Raw genomic sequence first — 25229 nt, 5'->3', positions numbered from 1 at the left:
TACTGGTTACCACCTGATTTGAGTTCTTCTTAATTTGCGCGTCGCTATTTGCGATTTTCTTGTATTTCGCAATTAGCGATTTTTCATGAATGGCGATTGCGACTGTTTTGCAACTTCGCAAATTAATTCGCAGATTCCATGGATTTTCGCAAATTCCGATTCGCAAATGCTCATCCTCCAGGATTCTGCGAATATATTTGCGAAGTCGCAATTTTTATTTAGCGAATTCGCTTTTTGGGAATTTTCTGTTTCTTGAATTCCTTTACGTCAAATTGCGATCGCAATTGCGATTTCGCAGCTATTGCGATCGCAATTTGGCTTCATGAATCTAGCCGAAAGTTGGGTAATAGTTACAAAGCACCACGAATTTTTCCTAATTTGGTCTGCTGTATCCGTATTGAAACTCTCTTTCCCTACACTTAGTATTGCCAGTTTGAAAAGAAAGCTTTAAAAGAACGTTCCCTGGGCTGCATATTTCTGTACTGAAATAAAAACTATTATGGCTAAAATAAAATATTCTTTTCTTGCTAAGCGGTAGGAGGGAGTATGCCAGCTTTTCACATAGATTGCACATTGTATCGCTGCTCTGAGTTTGTATAGGCTGAGATTGGATACTCCCGTGCAGAATTTGGGCAGGTCGCTATTATCATTTACAAATTCTTAAAGAGTGTATTTTAAAGCTGCAAAGACCCACGTTTGTATACTGGCGTCCACTGAGAACAAGGTAAGCTATTACTGCGTGTGTGACTCATTCAAATGTTTGCAATGCGGCCTCCCAAGGTGAATATATTTAACACTGCCAGAGAGAATGACTGCTACCCACGTCTTCGAGATGCGCAGCCTCCCCAAGGGACAAAGTAAATGCAGCTTAGTAGGCACTAACTTAGAGGTCTTGGCACCTTCAGTACTTGGTACCCTACTCCGGGATTCAACAGCAAGGCAGCTGCAACCCCCTTCTGGGGCTGTGCAAATGAATCCCATGACAAGGTAATTGGTCATTGCAATGACAAAGTCACTGGAGACAAACCACATGACAATGAAGTTGCTAGCCTCTTTTGGGTCAATGCGTGCGTCGGACAGTTACAGCCCATGTAAGTCGAGCTGCTCTGCCTCAGCAGCATTGTGGCTTCTCGTGCTGTCAACAGCAGCAGTGCTAAACTGCGACCCACATCAATCATCAATGGACACACAGACGGTTCATTTTGGTCAATCTTTCAGGTGCAATTCAATGGAAACCACAGAGGGAGTCCCAGGGACCCATTTGCAACATAGTTTGCCCTCCATGGTCACACCGTCAAGCAGTCTACTTTCTCTGAGTAATCCCCTCGCTAGGAACACTCTGGGTTTCTCTTTCAAGACGATCTCTTCTCCTGCCAGGCTAGGCAGACTCCTTCCCTCTGCCAACAGGCAGGCTTCTAGGCACTAGGCAAACCCACTGTTCCTCTAACAGAAAGTGCAGAATTCAGGTGATATCCCATCACCTCTGTGTGACTGGCTGTTAGACAAACCGAGCCTTAGTTATACAGCAATCCTTTGGAGCACTCCCTTCCTTGGTCACGAAGAACGTGGAGCTGGAAGATAGTGGGATGATCTGGATCCTACTTGAATACACATTTTGAGAGTGGATGTGGATCCACCTGTCTTATGCTTCTGAGTTGGTTTCAGTTGGTACCTTTTCACATTGCAATTCCAGGCTGCTCTCCAGACACAGCCTCTGTGTGTAAAGTGATGTTTCTTACAACAGATACTACTGGTGCTGACTCCAAGCTGCAGTACCCACCACATGGGTACAATGAAGTGAGAGGTTTCTGCACCTGGATGTCAACCATCTTCCTGAGCTGTAATTAGGGAGAGAAAAAGGGCAGACCTGACCTAGACACCTCCCCCCTTTAATAACAGTAGCAGCAGACCCACACCTCACACCTACAAGCAACTTTGGCCCTGGTATCACACTAATCTAAGGTGTGCACAGAGACCTAGCCCTATACCTGACAATGTGAGCGTCTTTCTCTACTAACTGTTAAACGAGGCAGGTAAGTATTCAGCAAAAAAAACAATTAAACAAATTCATATCTAACTCAACGAGCCAAGACTCTATTATTGGCCCATGCTTACAATTATCAAGGAGCACAATACTCATCCCCTTTGGTTTTGCTTTGTATGCCATTAGTTGGCAGGGTATGCCCAGACGTGGGTCCCTTGCTCACGTTGCCACTGGATTCAAGCTAGCCTGGCTGATGATGGCTGATTAGCCAGAAACTGGTCCCAGGATGCTTGTGTCCGGTCCAGGGAAGACATGGCTTGGCAGTTCGGGCTGGACTGTTCCCATGAGGCACAGGGTCAGACTGATATGCATATGGCCATGTCTGAACTGGGGTGGTGGAGTGAGCTAAAGAATGATGATGGATTAAACCAAGATCAGTTGACTGGGGGTGAGTGTTTGATTTGCTCCACGAGCTGTCCATCATCCCCTTTGGTATCACTACAATTATAAAGGAGCACAAGACAAATCTACTAATGAACAACAAGTGAAAATAAATTCTTAACAGCATGCTGATCGTCATCTAATAATTTTACATTAAAACATCCCCTAAAATTATTATAGACCCCCCGCCCCCCAATAAGTCTTATGCAGCACCCTTACAGAAAATATACAATTCTTAAAAGAAATACCCATATGAAATTTAGGGTTGGCTCATGTTTTTCAAGGTCTGCTCAACTCCGTACCACAGATGATCGGACAAGCCGAGATGTTGCCTTACCATTAATGTTCTTTCTCATGCTGTAGTAAGTTCCACTGCAAGTGTACTGAATTTCTGCATTATACTGAGTGACACCAGCTTTTGTCACGAAGGTCACCATTCCATTGTCTATGTCTTCTGGCTGGCCACAGTCGATAACTAAAAGCAGGAAACATCAGATGTTCAGTAAAACATATTACAGTGGTTTCTGTGGTCAGTGTAACAGAGTATGGATAGTGTAGGTTGGTTTTCCTTGACTGCGTGATTCATTTAATTAGGTCTCTAGGTCTCTTTTTTGGGTGTCATTTACAGTTGTTAACTGGCCTTTCCTCTTCTCAAAATAGATTGACCCAGTCTCCGGTGAAGACCGTATTGAATCTAGGTTTATCTTTAAAATTCTGATGTTACACTTACTACCAGGATCGTCTACAATCTTATTGACCCTGGCTCTCCTTCCTTGCCACTGCAGATGGACTATGGATTAGTCAGACTGGAAGCCGAGTCTTAAAGAAAGGGTATATAGAGACACAAAGTCATAAGTTCGATACTTAATTAGCTTAAACTGACAAAAACAATTATTCATGGTGCCTTTTATATTCTGAGAGCATTGGATAAGTCCCACTGTCCCATCTTTAAATATTTGAAATTGTAGAGAGTATGCATCCGCTTTCATAGTAACAATCACTATATTAACTGTAGCAAAAATATTTTTTTTCAGTAACCCAACACTAAAACTGAACTTTTTATATTGGTGTTCTTTTCTTTATGAAGGAGTTGTTTTTGGTAAAATAATTTGTTTTTTACAGGAACAGCCAACACGTGTTTCACCCTATGAGGCTTGCAGGCCTGGAGCTTTTTCAAGGCTGAGAATATATTACAATAAATGTGTAATCAGAAAAGAAAAACAAATATGGAGTATTTTCTTACCTGTAACTCCAGTTCAGTAGTAGGGGTATCTCTGTTATAGTCATAATCTAGTGAATGGTCCCGCTAATGTGCGGGGACCCCAGAGCAATAAAAAATAATCTCTTAAATTGTCTTCTTTGCAGTACTGCATAGACACTTAAGAGAGAATTAAAGACAGATAATGCAGCCTATACATGCAAGGCTACACTGTCCAGTATTTCAACTAGAAATGCAAGGATATTCCACCAATATCACACTTCGACCTGTCTGCCAGGTTTCACCATGGAGAACACTTCCTCCTTTCACCAAATCCTTGGAATGATAGAGAGGAAGGACAGGACAGACAAGCCCCCATAGGCTGCCATTATGTGGCTTAAAAAGGGATACTGTGCCTTTAAGGAAACTTTCCAGAACTCTCCTGGTATCCCAGAATGCACAGCAACTCCCTCCACTTTCAGTTCTTTTTGGAGATGTATAAAGCTAGACCCTTAGCATTCCATAATCCATCTTTTTCTCCACCGGGGAAGAGGGCAGGCGCTTATTACCATTACAGAGATCCCCCTACTACAGAACTGAAGTTACAGGTAAGAAACTACTCGTTCTGTAGCAGGGGATCTCTGTGTATAGTCATAATCTAGTGAATAGAATGGCAAGCCCATCCAAAAACAACCCGGCGGTGGAGAAAAAAGACAACACCATTATTATGCGAACAGATTTCGCAGTGAAGCCTGTTCGACCTGAGCATCTGCTCTGGCATCAGAGTCCAGACAGTAATGCTTAGCAAAGGTATGGACCGACTTCCAAGTGGCAGCCTTGCAGATCTCTGCAATGGGAACATTACGAAGCAAAGCTGTTGTGGCCGCTTTGCCCCTGGTGGAATGAGCCTTAGGCTTACCCCCTAAGGTCTTATTCGCTTTCTGATACCAAAGCTGGTTACAAGACACAATCCACCTAGAGATAGATTGCTTCGAAGTAGCCAGACCAGTCCTAACCGACCCATAGTTGACAAACAATTGGTCGGACCTGCGAATGTGTTTGGTTTTATCCAGATAGAATTTCAACACCCTTCTAACATCCAGGAAATGAAGAGACCTTTCCGCTGGAGTGGAAGGATTCTGGAAAAAAGTGGGCAAAGTTATACAGCTAGATGCATCAAACAAAAATCCGCTCGCAAAAGGGCAGATGCCCCTTTGCGACCGGTATTTTTACATTTGGGATGCATCATCCCAAATGCAAAAATCGCAAATAGAGAAATCGCTAAATTGCGATTATTTGCATTTAAGGAATCTCAAATTGAGGTTCCCTAAATGCAATGCATGAAAGTTTTAAAAATAGCTTCATGGTACCATGGTACTTCATGGTAATTTGCAAAAACTTGAAAAATGCACTAAAGTACATTTTTCAAAGTTTCATGTTGCGAACACGCATGCCCTAAGGGCATGTGTGGGCGCAACATATGTGCACAGATCAATTTCAGGGGTGCAACAGGGTGTCCTTTGGACACCCCTGCACCCTTGAAATCGCAGTCTCAATTTGCGATTCGCTAAATGCGATTCGCAAATTGAGATTGTCTTCCCATTCATTCCTATGGGCCTCTAGGCCCATTGGAATGAATGGGGAGGTATTCCTTAATTGCGACTCGCAATTTGCGAGTCGCAATTAAGGAATACTTAGAAATCGCTATTTTTTTTGTGATTTCTTGATGCATTCCATTTTGCTATTCCTTAATAACGAATCGGTATTTTTCGCTATTAAGGAATCGCAAAATGGGTTGTTGATGCATCTGGGGGATAGTCTGATTAACATGAAAATCAGAAATCATGCCTATGGGCCTCTAGGCCCATAGTAATGAATGGGGAGGTATTCCTTAATTGTCGCAATTAAGGAATACTTAGAAATCACTATTTTTTTAGTGATTTCTTGATGCATTCCATTTTGCTATTCCTTAATAACGAATCGGTATTTTTCGCAAATAAGGAATCGCAAAATGGGTTGTTGATGCATCTGGGGGATAGTCTGATTGACATGAAAATCAGAAATCACCTTAGGAAGGAAATTAGGGTGAGTACGGATCACAACCTTAGCAGCATGAAATATAGTATAAGGTTCCTGGCAACACAATGCCTGAATTTCACTCACCCTGCGGGCCGATGTAATGGCCACGAGGAACGCCACCTTCCAAAACAGGTGCTGCAGTGAAGCCTTATGAATAGGCTCAAAAGGTTCCTTCATCAGCCTGGACAGCACCACATTCAGTTCCCATGAAGGCGAAGGAAGCCGTACAGGAGGGAACACCTTCTTCAACCCTTCAAAAAATCCCTAATGACAGCAATCTGGAAGAAGGATGTCTGTGAAGGGCATTTTCTGTAAGCAGTCAATGCAGCCAGATGAACCTTAATGGAATGGAAATTAAGGCCAGTCTGAGCTAGATGCAGAAGGTATGGAAGGATAACATCCTCCTTGCAGGTCGTCGGATCATAGTTCTTAGACATGCACTAGATGCAGAATCTCTTCCACTTGCAAGCATGAGACGTCCTAGTAGATGGCCTCTTAGCCTCCTTCAATATGTCCATGCAATCCTCAGGAAGATTCAAGTGGCCATATTGCACTATCTCAGGAGCCATGCCACCAAACTCAATGATGAGAGGTTGGGGTGCACCATCAGCCCCCCGAAGCTCGTGAGAAGGTCCGGCCGACACAGCAGCCGCCGATGAGGCAGGATCAACCGGTGAAGCAGGTCCGTGAACCACCACTGCCTGGGCCATTCCTGCGCAATGAGGATCATCCGCGCCCGGGATCGGGCCAGCTTGATGAGCACCGCCGGAATCAGGGGAATGGGTGGAAAAGCGTACAGAAAGCTGTTCGACCAGCTGATCTATAACGCGTTCCCCAGAGTCCCCGGCTGGTAATACCTCGAGGCAAAGTCGCGGCATTTGCTGTTTTCGGCGGTGGCGAACAGATCCACATCTGGAGTGCCCCACATGGCGAAGATGTCGTCTAGCACCTCGTCGTTTATGACCCACTCGTGGTTTTCTTGAAGCAACCTGCTAAGGGCGTCCGCCTGAACATTCTGCACACCTGGCAGATGAGTTGCCGTTATCATCAGTCCTCTGGCTAACAGCCAGTGCCAGATCGCCTGCGCTTCCTGTGACAGTGTGCGTGATCTCGAGCCCCCCTGCTTGTTGAGGTAATACATCGTGGTCGTATTGTCCGTCTTCACAAGCAAGGAGTTGGTCTGGAAGGACGGATGAAAGGCCTTCAGTGCCAAGTGAACAGCTCTGAGTTCCAGGAAATTGATGTGATACGTGGACCAAGTTTCCTGGATCTGTGGATGGTCTGAATACGCTCCCCAGCCCAGGAGAGACACATCCATAATGATAGTCTGAGTCGGGATGTCCTTGTGGAAAGGAACCCCTCTGAGGAGATTCTCTGCTGAGCACCACCATCTCAGGGACTGTTGGGCGTGAAGAGACAACTGAATCCGGTCCTCCCAACACCCTTTTCTCTGGTCCCACTGGTCCTCCAAACATTCCTGTAGCGGCCTCATGTGTAGGCGCGCGTGCAGAGTGAGGAAGATACAAGAGGCCATCGATCCCAGTAGAGAAGACACCATCCTCACTGTTGTAGATGGAGCAGCTATGAGAGCCTGAGCCTTCCGAAGGATGGATAAGCGTCTCTCCTCTGAAGGAGACACGCTTGCCGACAGCGTATTGATGGAGGCTCCCAAGTACTGCAGGCACTGCACAGGAATCGGGACATACTTGGACAGATTTATGTGCAACCTCAGATGGTTCAGCAGGACGGCCGTCCTGTTGAAGTGCAATTGCGCTTCCTGGAAGGTGGAGGCTTTGATCAACCAATCGTCCAGGTACGGGTAGACAAACACCTTGTTCTTTCTCAGGTGTGCTGCTACCACAGCCATGCATTTCGAAAAAGTCCTGGGTGCAGACTTCAGCCCAAACGGTAGTACGGTGTACTGATAGTGATTGGTGCAGACGAGGAAGCGCAGGAACTTCCGATGTTTCCGTGCAATGGGCACATGGAGGTACGCATCTTGCAGATCTATTGCGCACAGCCAGTCTCCTCTCTGCAGCTGAGGATAAATCTGGTGCAAAGACAGCATGCAAAACTTTTCCCTGCGAATCCACTTGTTTGCTTGTCGCACATCCAGAATGGGTCTGAACTCGTTCTTGTCCTTCTTCTGTATTAGGAAGAAGCGTGAGTAAAGACCCTTTCTGCTTTGAGACAGAGGGACGTCTTCTATCGCCCTTTTTCTTAACAGGGTATTGGCCTCCGCCTGGAGCTCGCATAGTTGGAATAGCGAGCCGACCGGTGGAATTGCTGGTGGCGGGCTGGTGAAACGAAGACTGTATCCATTGCAAACAATATTCAGCACCCACTTGTCCTGAGTAATGTTTCTCCACTCTGCCAGGTAATGTTGAATGCTTCTCCCCACCGGAGCGGGTAACGGATGAGAGGGAAGTAGCACCTCAGGGCCTAGACCCAGCTGGGCCTTTGGTCGCGGATGAAGCCTGCTGACCACCACGGCCCCTCTGGCGCTTTTGGAACGGACGCCGCTGGAACTGCTGCTGCTGCTGCTGTTGCTGCTGCCCAGCCTGTCGACCTTGCCCTCTACCTTGCGCATCGTACCGTCTCTGGAACGAGCGGAAGGTCTTCTTCTGATCCTTCGGCTTTTCCAATCCGACAGCCGCCAAGGTCTCCGCCTCCGCCTTCATGCGGGCCATCTCCTCGTCCGCATGGTTTCCAAAGAGGGTTTCGCCAGAGAAGGGTAGATTGACAACCCTCTGCTGCGCCTCCGGTTTCAAGGACGTCAGACGCAGCCGGGCATGGCGCCTCAGGTTGACCCCATGACAGTATCCGTGCGCTGCCAGGAGGGAGGAATCCGCAGCCGAACTGATCACCTGGTTGGAGACCATCAGTCCTTCATTAAGGATTTCTTGGAAATCCTCCCTGTTATCCCGGGAAAGGAGTTCCACGAACCGTGGTAGGGACTCCCAGAGGGACCGATCATACCGTCCCAACAAGGCTGAGGCACTCACGGTCTTCATAGATGTGGAGGTCGCCCCGCAGACCTTCCTGCCTGCCGAATCCATCCAGCGGCTCTCCTTGTCAGGAGGCACTGTGATGACGGGGTGATGGCGTGTTGCTTCCTTGCTGCCGTCACAAGCACTGAGTCCGGCGCAGGGTCCAAGCGAAGAAAGGCAGGATCCGAGTCTGGGGCCCAATACTTCTTTCGCAGCCTGGAAGGTGCTGATTTCGTAACCACAGGGGTGAGGAAAAGCTCCATGGCGGGTTCCATCAGCCCTGGCACCAATGGCGACAAGGGGCGAGACAACTGCTTCTTGTGCAGCGTCTCGAAGATGACGGAAGTCAAGGGCGCGAGCACCGTGAGTGTGATGCCCAGCTTAGCCACTCCTCGCAGCAACACCTCCTGGAAGGAGACAATGTCGTCTATCGGGGACACCCTCGTCTGAGGGGAGTCCGACAGGGTTGGCGAGTAGTCCCTGGCACTGGACGAATCCTTGTGGCGGGATCTAGACCTGTCTCTCCTACGGCGCCGTCTGGATCTCGTAGACGAGCGACGCGACTCCTGGACCTATCTCTCCGCCTTGAGCGAGACCTCGACCTCTGCGGCCTCGGACGGTCTGCGGGCCGGAAAGGAGGGCGCTGTGGAGGCCGAACCGGGAGCCTAGGTAGCGGCGGCCCCGTAGGCGGTGTCTGCAAATGAGGTAGCGAGATAGACCTTGGCGGAGTCGGTGGAGAAGGACGGTGAGGAGGAACTGGAGGTAGTGGAGGAGTAGGAGTTTGAGGCAGTGGAGGAGGAGTCGGGGTACGCAGAGGAGGATCCACGGGTAGAGGAGGAGGTGTAGGCAACCTCGGTTTGGAGGTTGAGTAGACTTGAGAGTACTCCAAGCCCGGAGACTGTCCCACTCCCCTTCTCTTCTTCTTCTGACCAAAGGGGGGCAATCTCGAGGCCCTACCCCTCGTAGACGAGCGACGGCGCCGCCGCGACCGTGTGCTCGCTGAAGCCTAGGAGTCAGTCCTGGTCCTAGAACGTCTAGGCTTCCTACTCGATGCTGAGCGTCCTTTCGACGTCGACGAGTGTCTCCTTGACGTCGGCGATCATCTCCTTGACATCGACGAGCGTCTGCTCGGCATCGATGGTCGTCGCTTCGACATCGACGGTTGGTGCCTCGACGTCGATCGTCTTCTCAACGACGATGAACTCCTCGGCATCGACGACGTCCGTCTCGATGCTGATCTTCGTCTCGACGTCGCTGACTTACGTGTCGACATCGACGGTGACTGGCGGCGTCGCCTCGACGGCGAGCGCCGGCGTCTTGACCCCTCTCGACGTCGATGATGGCTCGACGACGAATCAGTCCTCGACGTCGACCTCGTCGGAGGTCTCGACGTCAGTCCCCTCGACGTCGAACGTCGACGGCGCTTCGACCCAGAGCACTGGGGAGACGGAGAACAGACTGTGGTCATTCCTTTCGACGCCGACGTCGAGGCTATTGACGTCGACGGAGACCGGTGGCGTTTTCTGGCTTTTTCCTTACTGGGGAGCCCCCCAGAGGCCGGCGCCCGGGCAGAGGAAGGAGCCCCTTCATGCCCAGACCCACCTTGTCCTTGCTGCCTTCTCGGCTCCAAGCCTTGGAGCCTGGTCTTCTCCCTGTCCTTCAGGGTCCTTTTAGGGAACTGTAGACAGATATCACACTCCTCATGAGAAGAAGGCAGGCACAGGATGCACACCCTGTGAGGATCCGATTTTGCCGTTTTCCTGGAGCACTCAGGACATTTATCAAAAAAGGCAGGCATATTTGATAAAATATCAGTCAAAACACCAGAGAAACTCCAGCAAAGATGAGAAGAGGCAAAAACACGTCGAGTGAACACAAAAAAGGGAGAGCTCAATACTCCAGGGTCCTGCTATCAGGAGCCGGAAAAAAGAACTGAAAGTGGAGTGAGTTGCTGTGCATTCTGGGATACCAGGAGAGTTCTGAAAAGTTTCCTTAAAGGCATGGTATCTCTTTTTAAGCCACATAATGGCAGCCTATGGGGGCTTGTCTGTCCTGTCCTTCCTCTCCATCATTCCAAGGATTTGGTAAAGGGGGGGAGGGGGTGTTTTCCATGGTGAAACCTGGCAGACAGGTCTAAGTGTGATATTGGTGGAATATCCTTCCATTTCTAGTTGAAGTACTGGACAGTGTAGCCTTGCATGTATAGGCTGCATTATCTGTCTTTAATTCTCTCTTAAGTGTCTATGCAGTACTGCAAAGAACACAATTTAAGAGATTATTTTTTATTGCTCCGGGGTCCCCGCACATCAGCGGGACTATTCACTAGATTATGACTATACACAGAGATCCCCTGCTACAGAACAAATACTTGCATGCATGAAGAACAAAAAGTAGATTTGTAAACACTTTGGATTAAGTAAAACATGCTTGATGCGTGAATCATAATGGTGTGGCATGGCACTCTTAAGGCACACCGAGAAAGAAAAAGTGAGGCTGTGTGCTGTTTGTGTAAAGCTATACAAAGACATAACTCTTCCTTTCGTTTATTCCTAGTAAGAACACATCTGATTATTTTCTATCACTTGGTAGTTTTCTCAAAGCTAACATTTTAAGTTCATTGTAAGTCTATTCTGTTCTCAGAGGTGACTATAAAATTCATTGTACTAGGTAACCATATAGCTATCTATAGGTTACCATATTGTCGTTATGTAGATAAAGTAAGACTGTAGGAAAAGGAGCAAGAGGAAATTGCACCAGTACCAAATTTGTTTCACTCTAAGTAACGCCTCTGCTGTCGGGAGGGAATGTAACCAGTGGTCAGTGAGGAGGATAGGTGTGTAAAATACAACATGTAGTAATAGGTCTGGGGGGGCTTACCTCAATGGGTAAATTGATATTGTAAAGCAAAAAGAAACGAGCATTACTCATTCGAGTAAGTCAGCTTATCATTGGCCACAGATATGCCTGTCCCCTTCTGTCCTAGGAGTAGCATTGTGTCTGTATGGCCAGTGTCAGGTCTGCCCTTAATTATGGGACAAGCTACCCTCTACCATAGAGCAAGACAGAATGTAATACTCTAACCTCTGCTTCTTTTTTATGTAAAATCATTTTATTGAATTCTACCTTTTTAAACAGTACAATACAACATAGGGCAAAGCCGCGAGAACACAGTCATAATGAATCCAGTGATCAGAAAATCAGAAAACATCCACAGAAATATTTAGCGTTATTTTCAGATATTGTATAGAGTCAGCGTATGTACTCAACATACACCTATCTTTATATACGGATCCCCTCGATTATGAACTCGAACACCATTAATCTTAGCTATCACTGTCCATATGTTCATCAAAACAAATTGTCAGCAGCCCCAGATTGTACCGTATTTACCGGGACAAACACGGGCCTCAAAAATTGGCTCCTCAATCAGTCAGCATCTATCCATGCCTCGTCTCCAATTAACCAATTTAGGAGTCTCTTTCCTCAAATTCTGTGCAATATCTTGTTTCCCCAGTGCAACCCTTAGTCTTATGCGTGCTTTCTCAGTATTCGCATAGCCCTCCTGTTCAGATTTAGTCAGAAGTGCGTCCTTATGGGTACATTGCATAGTCTCCAAAGTATGGTTAAATATCTGAAATATTTCCTCCAAAAGGGCCTCAGTCTCGGACATAACCATATAACATGAAAAAACTCACCTACCTCCACTTCACACCACAGGCACTCAGGCCCTGGGCCCCTCTAGACTTGAAGGAGTCGGGTACATTCTGTGCATATATTTAAGTTGTGTAAGGCAAAGCCTATTAGTGGTTGGTCCCTCTCTCGAAGCCTTGAGGGCAAACATTCATTCCTCATCTTCTAGCGAGAATGATACAGTCAGTTGCATTTAGACAGTATCAAATCTCTATTTTAACACCTTTAGCTGATAAAGAATTGTTTTTCAGTAAACTATGGTTATGTAGTGAATAGCACACAGACGTCAGTATTTTTACAGAACAAGTCTGAGTTATTGACAATCAATCAATCAATCATGGCATTTATATAGCGCGCTACTCACCCGGAGGGGTCTCAAGGCGCTGGGGTGGGGGGTCTGCTACTGTTCGAAGAGCCAGGTCTTGAGTTGCTTCCTGAACGAAAGGTGGTCCTGGGTCAGGCGGAGGTGGGTAGGGAGGGAGTTCCATGTCTTGGCCGCCAGGTAGGAGAAGGATCTTCCTTCGGTGGTGGTTCTTCGGATGCGTCGAACGGTGGCGAGGGCGAGGCTGGTGGATCGGAGCTGACGAATGGGGGTGTAGAAACACAGGCGGTTGTTGAGGTATCTCGGGCCCAGGTCGTGGAGAGCCTTGTGTGCGTGGGTGAGGAGTCTGAACGTGATCCTTTTGCTGACGGGGAGCCAGTGCAGGCTTCTCAGGTGTCCGGAGATGTGGCTGTGTCGGGGGATGTCCATGATGAGTCGTGCGGGGGCGTTCTGGATGCGTTGGAGTCTTTTCTGTGGTTTGGCTGTGGTTCCGGCGTAGAGGGCGTTGCCGTAGTCCAGTCGGCTGGTGACGAGTGCCTGGGTGACCGTCTTCCTGGTGTCGGTGGGAATCCACCGGAAGATCTTTCGGAGCATGCGCAGGGTGTTGAAGCACGATGACGAGACGGCGTTGACTTGTCTGATCATCGAGAGGGAGGAGTCCAGGATGAAGCCCAGGTTACGTGCGTGATCCGTTGGCTTGGGTGCGTTGCCTAGGGCAGGGGGCCACCAGGAGTCGTCCCAGGCGGAGGGTGATGATCCCAGGATGAGGACTTCCGTCTTGTCTGAGTTCAGTTTCAGGCGGCTGTTCTTCATCCACTCGGCTACGTCTTTCATCCCTTCGTGTAGGCTGGTTCTAGCGGTGGTGGGGTCGTTGGTGAGGGAGAGGATCAGCTGGGTGTCGTCTGCGTAGGAGATGATGTTGAGGTTGTGTTGGCGTGCGATGGCTGCGAGGGGGCTCATGTAGACATTGAAGAGGGTGGGGCTGAGTGATGATCCTTGTGGTACGCCGCAGATGACTTCGGTGGCCTCGGATCTGAACGGTGGGAGGCGGACTCTCTGGGTTCTTCCGGCGAGGAACGAGATGATCCATTCCAGGGCCTTCTCTTGGATTCCGAGGTTGTTGAGGCGTTGTACTAGGGTGCGGTGGCAGACCGTGTCGAACGCTGCGGAGAGGTCCAGGAGGATGAGGGCTGCTGTTTCCCCGTTGTCGAGCAGGGATCTGATGTCGTCTGTGGCTGCGATGAGGGCGGTCTCGGTGCTGTGGTTGGCGCGGAAGCCGGACTGTGAGTAGTCGAGGGATCCGTTCGTCTCGAGGAAGGCGATCAGCTGGCTGTTGACGGTCTTCTCGATGACCTTGGCAGGAAATGGGAGGAGTGAGATGGGACGGTAGTTCTTGAGGTCGGTGGGGTCCGCTGTTGGTTTCTTCAGGAAGGCGTTGAGTTCGGTGTGCTTCCAGCTCTCTGGGAAGGTGGCGGTGAGGAAGGAGGTGTTAATGATGTCCCGTAGATGGGGTGCGATGATGAGGTCGGCTTTGTTGAATACGTGGTGTGGGCAGGGGTCGGTTGGTGATCCGGAGTGGATGGTATTCATCACGCGGGTGGTGTCCTCGGTGCTGACTGGGGTCCAGGCACGGAGGGTGGTGGTGGGGTCGTAGGTTCGGTGGATGGGTGCGTGGTCTGTGCGCCGAATCTGTTATGAATGTCGGCGATCTTGCTGTGGAATTCGATCATATGAATTTGGAAGGGGTGGGATATGAAGAGAAAAAAAGAGAAGACAAAGTCTGTACTTCAGCCTATCTGTTTACAAGAGATGAAGGTCATGGGAAATAAAAGTGATTTTTAAAGTGTAATGAGGGGAGTCTGGAGGAAAGAGGGAGGCATGTTTCTTTTTATGATACATAATTGGCAGAGCTGGTTAATATAGGCAATTATGCATTTCAGAATCTTTGTTGAGGTCATGGCATACTGAATCCATGTGTAAATTTCATTGACTTGCCCTTTTCGGTAGTTTTAACTCAAGGTTGCAACTCGGGAAGATGTTGCTATTTGCTCAATTGCAAAAAGGTAAAGTTCTATTATGTCCATGATAATGTTCACTAAGCGTTGTCCTGGAATCTTTTTGGTATAAATTCCTAGAGTGTTCTTTGATTCTGTTTTAAACAGGCATATGGTACTGCCAATAAATATTTGCAGAGATATGGACATTTTGTGACATAAAACACTGTTGCATTTCATCCATTTATCGACCCTAAATTGTACGCAACTCTGATATTGGAATTTTTCCCCAATTGTGTACATTGTCCAGTTACGGCATAAGTAGAATCATTTTTGTTTGTCAAGAAGTTTCTTCTGGCCATTTCAATGATCCATGAATTCAGAATTACAAGCAATAGTCTTCAGGTGTATTCATCTAGAAGCTGAGTCTAGCATCCCAGGAAACATCTGGTTGTATTTTACCTGCATTACCAGGGCTCATCCATGCCAGACAACTCATTCTGCTATTTTCTACATTAATACTGAGGTATAGTTTTCTCAGCCTTCATAGGTTGTTCTTGAGTGTGAACAGTGCATTGCCAGGCCTTAGGCACTGCTGACTTTTTGCACTTATAGACTGAAACTTGCATTGGTTACATATGCTGTCTTTTACACTGTAACTTTCAACCTGTTAGGTTCACAGATCGCCCTTTATAAAAAAGAAGAACCCAAAGATATCCATAGACCCTCCAGTTCAGCTAGTATACTGACAGAACCTGGCATGCTTCTTGGTCCATTTGTACTGTTATTTATAATCTGCCTAAGTACTTAAAAATGTGACACACCAAATTCGAGGAAGTGGATGGTGTTCCATCAGCACGGATGACCCTCCTCTTGCAGCCTCTCTGCATCATAGTCTTTTCCTTTCATCACGGGAGGCCACTTTTACTATATGTTCTGGAGTATTGAGTCCTTGGTACCATACACCGAAAACCACTGCTGCAGATCTTCCAATCACAGAGACTGCCAGCGTTCCTCCTTGTCTCTACTATCTCCACTTATATGGAGTGTGGGCCACGCTCTTGATAATAGGCCTTTTGCACTTTGGACCTTGTCTTTACACAGAGAGCACACAGTGGGAAAAACCTCTGCACAGCTCTCTCAGACTATTTCCTCCACACCCCCCACCAGTACTTCAGAAAAATTTACTGGAATGAACTCAATTTGGCAACTATGATTCTTTGTGTTAGTGGCCCCTCCTCTCCTGCTGAAGATCACTCAAGTGGGATAATGGGGCTACAGGCAATTCCCCATTCCTTAATTTGGAGACAATGACTCCTCTCAGAGTGCTAGAAATGTGGTTTCTAGTTGGCAGTGGTATGCACTCTGTCCAAGTAGGAACCCTCACTCTACCCAGGGTAAGTAAATTACACACTAAGAATAACCCCTGCTCACCCATTTGGTAGCTTGGCAACAGCAGTCAGACGTATCCCCAGAGACAATGTGTTAAATATGTGTACACAAACACACAGTAGCACAGTTAAAACACCACAAAAGTACTCCACACTAAGTTAGAAAAATAGCCAATTTTGATCTGAGTAACACAAAACAAAAATGAAAAAAATCAAACGTACAAAAATCAAGTTATGAATTTTTCAATGTTAAATAAAGTTCTAGTTCTTAGAAAAACAATATCTCCGAATGGGCTTTTCCGGTTGTGCTTGACCGGGACAGATCCACAAGTTCAGTACGGGCCGGATACAGGAGTCACACAGACCCCAATACAGTACTTTGGCTGCGTCAAAAATCGAAGATGATGTAAGGCACAGGGGAGGTGAGACGTAGTAAAGCGGGTGATAAGTTGGTTCTTTACTACTAAGCACTGTCGTTGGTGCTTGGGGATAGTGCATTGTGCAAAGGAGGTGAGGCGTCACTGTAGCAAGTGAGGCTTTGGTTCCTGGAGGTGGTGCAGGGTGGTTGAGCCGCTACCGCCCGGGAATGATGCGGGGGCAGGGGAGGTAATGCATCGGTTGCAGGTGCGATACCTTGGTTCCTTACTGCTGTGTGGTATCGATTACGAAGACGGTAGTCAAGCCGTCGAGATCTCGGTTTCGCATTGCGTAGGTCAAACCACTGGGCCAAGTCTGAGGCCCTGGAGTCAGAGTGGTGCATCACAGACATTGGTGGTGCGGTCCTCTGGACCCCCACAGTGGCGGTTCTTTGGAGGCGCTGCAGCATCACCGGAGCCTGTGTTGTAAGTCGCAGATATTGCGTTGAGCGGGGAACCATGGCTATGGTGCAGGCAGCTGCAAAAAGAACAATTGATGGACATAATGCAGAACAATGTAATTTACATTTACCCCTTTACAGAGATCTTGGCCTAAATCCATCGATTTTCGCTCCCCGTGCCATTCCACTTTGAACCCAGCCATATGCAAGTCAGTCTTGACCCTGATCCATATTGGAACAGTCCAGCCCGAACTGCCAGGCCAGGTCCTCCCTGGACTGGAAACAATCATCCTGGGACCGGTTTCGCAGTTTCACCCCTCATCAGCCAGGCTAGCTTGACTTCTGTGGCATGGAGAGCACAGGACCCACGTCTGCACATACCCGTCCCACTCGGGGGGATAAATGCAAAAAGAGAAATTGATGGACAGAATGCAGAACAATGTCATACATTCACCCCAGTACAGAGATCAGGCCTTAAATCCATCGTTTTCTTGCTCCCCATGCCCTTCCAGTTTGAACCCAGCCATATGCAAATCAGTCTTGACCCTGATCCCTATTGGAACAGTCCAGCTCGAACTGCCAGGCCAGGTCCTCCCTGGACTGGAAATAAGCATCCTGGGACCGGTTTCGGAGTTTCCCCCCCTTATCAGCCAGGCTAGCTTGACTCCAGCGGTATGTCATCGTGTCCGTCTCTTCACTATGAAGATGAATATGAGCATTGGACAAAGAATTGTAAGAGCAGATTTACCCCCTTCCAATAAAAAGAAAGATCTCAGAATAATGTTCAATATGAAGCCGTTGATGGGCCACCATAAATGTGACCTGTATGAATTGTAGTAACAAGATAGTGGGTATTGACTTTCTACACAATGACATTAAGTGGACTAGGAAACAATGTTCAAACTGTAAGACAAAAAACGTCCTTTATGCAATTGTTTGTCCCTGCCCAAGAATTTATATTGGCAAAACTACGCAAGAGGTTTGTTAATGCGTAGCACAGCACTAATCAAGGATAAAAAGTACAGTTGTATCAGCTCCTAAGATGAACCACTTCATTGACTCCAATCACCATGAACTTGAGTTTAAATGGACTGTGCTATCAGTCATTAAACCATTACCAAGAGGGAATGACGCTGAGGCTTCATTGTTAAGAAAAGAAGCCATGAAGAACATGATAGCTTGCTTCAATAGCATCACCAAAGGACTGAATGAAATGTCAAAAATGGCTAAATGCTAAAACAGTTCCAGTCCAGGTTTTGCATTTCCAGTTTTCACCATGAACCAAATACTTTTGGAAACAGGTATATCTTTTTTAATACCAAGCTACACACAAACCTTAAAAAAGATATATATGCTCTATCTTTCGCTTAGAATATGATTTTCTCATTGCACAGCCCATTTTCAATAGTTTCACAAACTCACTTTACGCTAATGCTATGGGATCAGATCACTCTTTAACTTCCTGTGACCCTGAAGCATTCTCGAGAGAGCAACTAGTAATGAGACATCATTAGATGACCTTCACAGCCGATTGCATGTAAAACTATGCAAACTTTCACTACCCGGACGCGATAAGTTATTTTTTGTAGAATAAAACACACGCTGGCACGTCCTTTTCTGTTTACACAGAGAGACGCGATGCGGTCCGTTTCTCTGCAAACTTTTAAGGAAGCAAATCTTTTTACTGATTTGTGAAATTGGCACCGGTGCGGCGCTGTTCAAGCTATATGTTGAACCGACTGAAAGCTGAAAGGAATCATTAAAGAAAACATCTCAGGCATGGCGAAAGTAAGTGTTGCATTTAGCCCACAAAGCTACAATGTATCTATTTAGAAGCTTTATTGATGTAGCACTCATTTCTGTTTAGATCATCAAACCAAAGTACAACTAGGTTTCCATTTAACCAACAGCAAGCATTCTTATACCCTTTGTAAAAGCACTGCCCATCTGGCGCAAGTAAGTGCCTTTTCTTGTTCTTCTAGTTACAGAATATTTAAAAATTTACCAAACCATGTTTATGACTGATGGTGGATCCATTCTCATTTTAGATCATGCCATCCACATTTTAACCTGCCTCTTTTCGCCTGCAATGTGCAAATTTATTTCTCTATTCAATCATGTACTTTTGAGAAATCACCCATAACTTGAGTGATTGGGAAGTTTAGAGTCCCTCCTCGTGTATAATTCATACCCCCTTCTTGTTCCTTAGATAAACCAGTCCACGCCCTGAAGAGAATCCCACAAACCACCTTGGGAATTGAAACGTGTCAGCATTACACAACGCGGGGACTTTCGCTTTTAATTAAGTTTTCACCAGTAGAAATGTTATTTGAATTGTCTCACTACTTGGGCCTAATGTTTCTCTTTTCCCCGAGGGTAGGAATTTGTTACACAATGTGGATGCTAAAGGTTGTCCTAGTAGCTGCTCCGTTAGTGAACTAAGAATGGTGTTATAATGTTTAGATAAATGTATCATGCTTCATGTATTGTTTGTTACATCATATTATTTCATCACAAAATGTGTATGTTTTTGTTTTATTTGTTGACTTAATATGTATATTTGTTCTTGTTTGAAACGTACCCACACTTACCTGACGCATAATTAAATGTGGAGTAAAGTGCACAGAACATAGTAGCAAATAAATGCTTATAGTTTATATCAATTGAATTGATGGCCTTTAGTTTTTTTAATTGGTTTAGCAGCATTTGAATGTGACGGCTAGGACAATCCTCCCCTTTCCCTTAGTTTAATTTCTAAAAGTGGTATTTTCAGACCTGCAATCTAAAAACCACTTCACTAAAAGATGTGTTTTTAAATTGGGAGTCCATGTGCACCAAAGTCCAATTTTTGATTTATTCCCAATTGGAAGATACACTGGGATCATGTTACCAGGCAGCTCCAATGCTAACCTATCGGGACGATAGACCCTGTTGTAGTGAAAACCGAATTTAGCAGTTTTTCTCTACCAACACAGGTACAACTCACAAGTTCATGTATTACCTCTTAAATACACTGCATCCTGCCCGTGGGGGGACCAAGGGCCTACCTATGTGCTGCCTTATGTGTAATAAAGGGAAGGTTTGGGCCTGGCAAGTGGGTGCACTTTCCAGGTCAAAATGGCACTTTAAAACTGTACACACAGGCGCCTCAGTGGCTGGTGTGAGACAGATTTGCGAGGCGACTCATGTGGGTGGCACAATCAATGCTGCAGGCCCACTAGTAACTTTTGAATTACAGGTCTTGGGCACCCATCGTGCACTGTACTAGGGACTTGCTAGTAAATTAAATACGCCAATCATGGAGAAACCAATTACCATCTGGTTTCAGACACAGAGTACTTGCACTGTAGCACTGGTCAGCAGTGGTAAAAATCTTAGAGTCTTAAAGTCAGAAAAAATGAAATTCAGCACATAGTCAGGTCAGAGCAAAAAGAAGGGGGAAACCACGCCAGAAGATGCCAGTTCTAACACAGAGGATAGATTGTATTTCTTTGATAGGAACTGGAGGCAATGCCAAACTACACCCTGGACTGTTAGATCTGCAGTAGTGCCATGAATGTGTCGGATCACTGAAATAATATCAAGGGACAGAATATCGACCAACAAAAATATCGTTGACAAAATATCGAGAGACAAAATATCGAGTTTCTATCTACAAACAGGTAAGTACAAAAATATCGAGTTAAAAATATCGTTTACAAAAATATAGTTGTAAAAAATATCGACTTTAATAAAAACAATGTTTAATTACATTAATATAAAAAATAATTACTAAAATATACTTAACAATACTTAAAATAACTTTTAATAATTAAATAATTAATGAAAGTAAAAAAATAATATTTTTTTAATCATATTTCTTAAAACATATATATATATAGTAACAAAATTTAATTAAATAATAGCCAATATTATTAACGTACAAATACAATAGAGTAAAAATTACTATTCCCACTCCAGTGGGTGCAACAGTAGGGAAAGCGTTGGATAGCGTAGGGGTTAAAATTACTATTCCCACTCCAAGGAGTGCAACAGTGGAAATATGACGTTACAACGCAACTTTTACAACGCACTACCATTACAACGTAAGTATTGGTAAGTATATAATAATTTTTATAATTTAAATTATGTAAAATTAATTTAATATCATTTAATTTAATTTAATTTCATTAAATTAAATTAATGTAAATTTAATTTTACTTTATTTTTACACTGTACCCCTGTACCCCAAAAACCCAAAACTGACCCTGAACCCTAAAAAAAACCCTTTACCCAAAACCCCAAAACTGACCCTGAACCCTAAAAATACCCCTTTACCCAAAAACTAAAAACTGACCCTGAACCCTAAAAATACCCCTTTACCCAAAAACCCAAAACTGACCCTGAACCCTAAAAATACCCCTTAACCCAAAAACTAAAAACTGACCCTGAACCCTAAAAATACCCCTTTACCCAAAAACTAAAAACTGACCCTGAACCCTAAAAATACCCCTTTACCCAAAAACTAAAAACTGACCCTGAACCCTAAAAATACCCCTTTACCCAAAAACTAAAAACTGACCCTGAACCCTAAAAATACCCCTTTACCCAAAAACCAAAAACTGACCCTGAACCCTAAAAATACCCCTTTAATTTAACATAATTAGCAATTAATCAATGAAATTAAATTAATTACCAATTACATTTTAAATAATTAACAAATATTATTTAATTACCAATTAATTAAATATTACTACCAATTAATACATTTACATATTTAATTAATTATAATTAAATTACTTCCCACCCTATTCCCCTATAAACCCACAACCCGCTACAGGAAATAAATTATTTTAATTTACATAATTAGCAATTAATCAATTAAATTAAATTAATTACCAATTAAATTTTAAATAATTAACAAATATTATTTAATTACCAATTAATTAATTATTACTACCAATTAATAAATTTACATATTTAATTAATTATAATTAAATTACTTCCCACCCTATTCCCCTATAAACCCACAACCCGCTACAGAATAAAATTACACAATAATTAAAAAAAAATCATTAATTAAAAATAATTATAACATAAAATGACACTTTTCACACATATTATAACATAAAAACACTATAAATAATTAAATATTATTTAAAAAACGATATTTTTTACTATCTAGATTATATACTTGGATATTTTCACTTTCTATATTATTTACAGTCGATATTACTTCACTTACCTTAAAAACGATATTTTGACTGTCGATATTCTGTCCTGTCGATATTTTGTCCAAACGATATTTAAAACTCGATATTCTGTCCAAACGATATTTTGGAGTCGATATTATGTCTGTGCACCGAATGTGTCATCTAGGATCATGAATGCACACCTCTGAGCCCTTGAAGGCAATCCAGGCTGGATAGAGCACCTATGACATCTCACAGATTTCATATCTCTGCTCAAATGACAGTCAGGTGATGGAGGGAAATGCTGTGGACTGTGTAACCCATTGACCTAAATGTTGGCTCCGATCTTCCTGTTTGGCCAAAACTCGAGACCTCGGGTACATTTCTTGGTGGTTCACTTTCAATATTGAGGCCTAAATTACTGTCTATGGAAATGGGCTAAATTGAGTATTAAAAACGTAGGGGCTGATTACGATGGAGGTCGGTAAGCCGGTTTTCAGCTGGCCGTCATTACGGCTGGATTCCGATGGGCTCAAGGAGCCCATTGGCCAGTAGGAACCGGCTCATGATACCAAATGACGGGCCTTTCCAGCCATGGAATTACGATGCACAGTTTCTGGCATGATTTCCCTGAGGTGCCTGCCACGGGTTGCAGGGATGGACAGCACCTCCCATTTTCCTATGGGAGCATGTATTACAGCTGTAAAACGGCCGTAATGCATGCTCCCATAGAGAAATGTAGGAATGCCACGAACAGTGTTCGGTCTCATCCTAATTAGGCGATCGGGACTGCTGACCGGAGGTCGGTTGGTCCCAGGACCAAGACAGTGTTGGGCGGCCTTTGCATCGTAATATTCATTAGAGGATGAAAGACCTCCTTCCAAAGGAAACTCAAATACCACCTACCAAGCAGAGAACAGGCTAATGAACCATTTAAGAGATATGTCCTTGCCACCCGGCAACAACATGTCTACTTATTGATGAGAAGCATGCAATCTACACAGACCACTAATGCGACATCTTGTCTCTGAGAAGCATCTCAGTGAAGTCCACACGCTGTCCTCTGAAATGCCCATTCCCTAACAATTCAAAGGGATACATTGACGTAGTGCTGACTACAGATAATAAAGGTTCTCAGTATTAGCAACGCTGTCAGATGAACAGCATTTTATCTCACCTGGCCACTCATCGAGGGTTCTTAAATAAGCCAAACTGGGTTAGGCCATCCAGTTCCAATCCATTCTGGTCAGTTATTCTATTCATCATTGGCACCTTAACAGATGAGGCATGCAATGCATGATTACGAACCGGCTGCAAGGTTGGCTGGAGACAGGAACTCCAGCAAGGGAAGGGAGAGTTCTTTACACTGACGGTCTTCTGTTCCAGAAAGGACATTCTAAAATAATCCAGCAAGTGCTTTCTATTTCCATCAAAAAATATTGTGACCTAGATAGTGATAACAGTAATGTCACTACTGAACTAACCTTTCTGTTTCTAGATTATTTTTTTTTAATGGTCACTAGGGTGCGAGGGGCGCACTTGATATATTTCAGCATTCTCCTGTGTATTCCATCTGTAGCTGTCCTTATAATGACACATTTACTTTGGGATTTTATTTTGGTTTGTTTTGTTGTATTTGATCTTAAATTTGTCCTTTCAAAATTCTAGGGCTTTGTTGTGTTTGACCATGATACTGAATCTAGACAATACAGTTCAAAGTTGAACACGGACTAAGGAGGCACAGCAGTCTATAACAAGTTAAAAGACCTCCGGAGAAAGAAGTGTTTGCACAGAATAGCAGAAGGAATTATTGGGATACAAAAATATCATGTCAAGAACATTGGGATATGAAAAATATTTGCGACCAGAATATCGAATGTAAAAAAAATGGTTTTAGTGTTGTTTCTAATATTGTTGTAAAAAATATCAATGTAGAAAATATTTTTATATGTAATATATTTTGTAAGTGTTAATTTTTGTGTATATTCATTTTTTAGGTCATGATATTGTTGTATTTTTAGTTGTATTAACGTTGCTAAATAATTGTTTAATAATTTTTTCAGTGTGGGGATATTAGGTTTTCAGGGGTAAAGGGTGGGGAGATTTATAACAAAAGTTTACATTTTAAGTTAAATGTTATGTTTATAATTTGAAAGATCTGCAAATTAATAATGTTGATGTTTTAAATGTATTTTGTTATATTAATATTTTTTATACATTTTATTTTCACATTATTTAAAACATATATTTCTGGTATTACAAAATAAAATAATATACAATTTAGAAATGATCCACCAAATCAGTCAGTGTGCACTTTGCACAGCTGGTGCAGGCATTGGGGTGGACTTCCCCCGAAGTCAATCATCCAACAAAAGAGAATAAGTCCGCACTCTCAACGGAATTTTCCAATTGAGTTATCTCAACTCATGCCATTGCACTCTTACCAACGCTTTTCAACCAAACTAGTCTTGCTCATGGTGTATAGTTAAGTCGATCATTACTTTCTACCTTAAATACCTCTTTCCCACAGTATCAATTAAGGGGCATTGTGGGAATGGTAGTTTTCACACAAACAAAGAAATAGCCAAATACATTCTGCAGTTCCTCATATCAGCTTTCGTCAAGTGTTCTGTATGGTACTTCTTAGTTATGATGTTATGTTATGTTATGTTATAACGTTTTATTGAGCGCGAACAGCTGCCCCAGCAACGAGGCGTCCCGGCGCTAAACTATAACAAAACCTGAGGGGGGAGAGAGAAAGGAAGGGCAGCAAGAGGTTAGGATGGGGAGAATAGGAATGTTTTAATCGCTTTGCGGAAGGCCAGCAGATTAGTTATGGAGCGAATGTGAGGTCGAAGGGAATTCCAGAGCCTTGCCCCCAGGACTCTGAAAGAGCGACCGCCCATTCTGCTTAGCCTTATACGTGGGGTAACAACCAAGTTTTGACCCAAGGAGCGTAGGGTCCGCTGAGGGGTGTAGGGCTCTAAGAGTGGGCGCAAGAGACCAGGACAGTCAGTCTTGAGAATTTTGAAAACCGTAATGAGGGCTTTAAACTGGACTCGGGTTTCCATGCGCAGCCAGTGTAGTTTCTGGATGGTGTTTCTTGCAGAGCACCTCCGAGGGAGGCCTACAACTGCCCTGGCGGCAGAGTT

At 44.6% G+C, this 25229-nt stretch overlaps 1 protein-coding gene across 2 annotated transcripts in view; it reads right to left on the bottom strand.

The window, feature by feature from the left end:
• MASP2 (MBL associated serine protease 2) overlaps positions 1-25229 on the bottom strand; it is a 252671-nt gene that overhangs the window by 50673 nt on the left and 176769 nt on the right. For both annotated transcript variants that reach the window (XM_078642238.1, XM_078642239.1), the window contains exon 9: positions 2763-2900. In XM_078642238.1, coding sequence (XP_078498364.1) covers positions 2763-2900 — 138 coding nt within the window. The remainder of the gene's footprint in view (positions 1-2762; positions 2901-25229) is intronic.

Source organism: Lissotriton helveticus, chromosome 5_1, assembly GCF_964261635.1.
Source record: "Lissotriton helveticus chromosome 5_1, aLisHel1.1, whole genome shotgun sequence".
NCBI lineage: Eukaryota > Metazoa > Chordata > Amphibia > Caudata > Salamandridae > Lissotriton > Lissotriton helveticus.
This window is presented reverse-complemented; position numbering and strand designations above follow the sequence as displayed.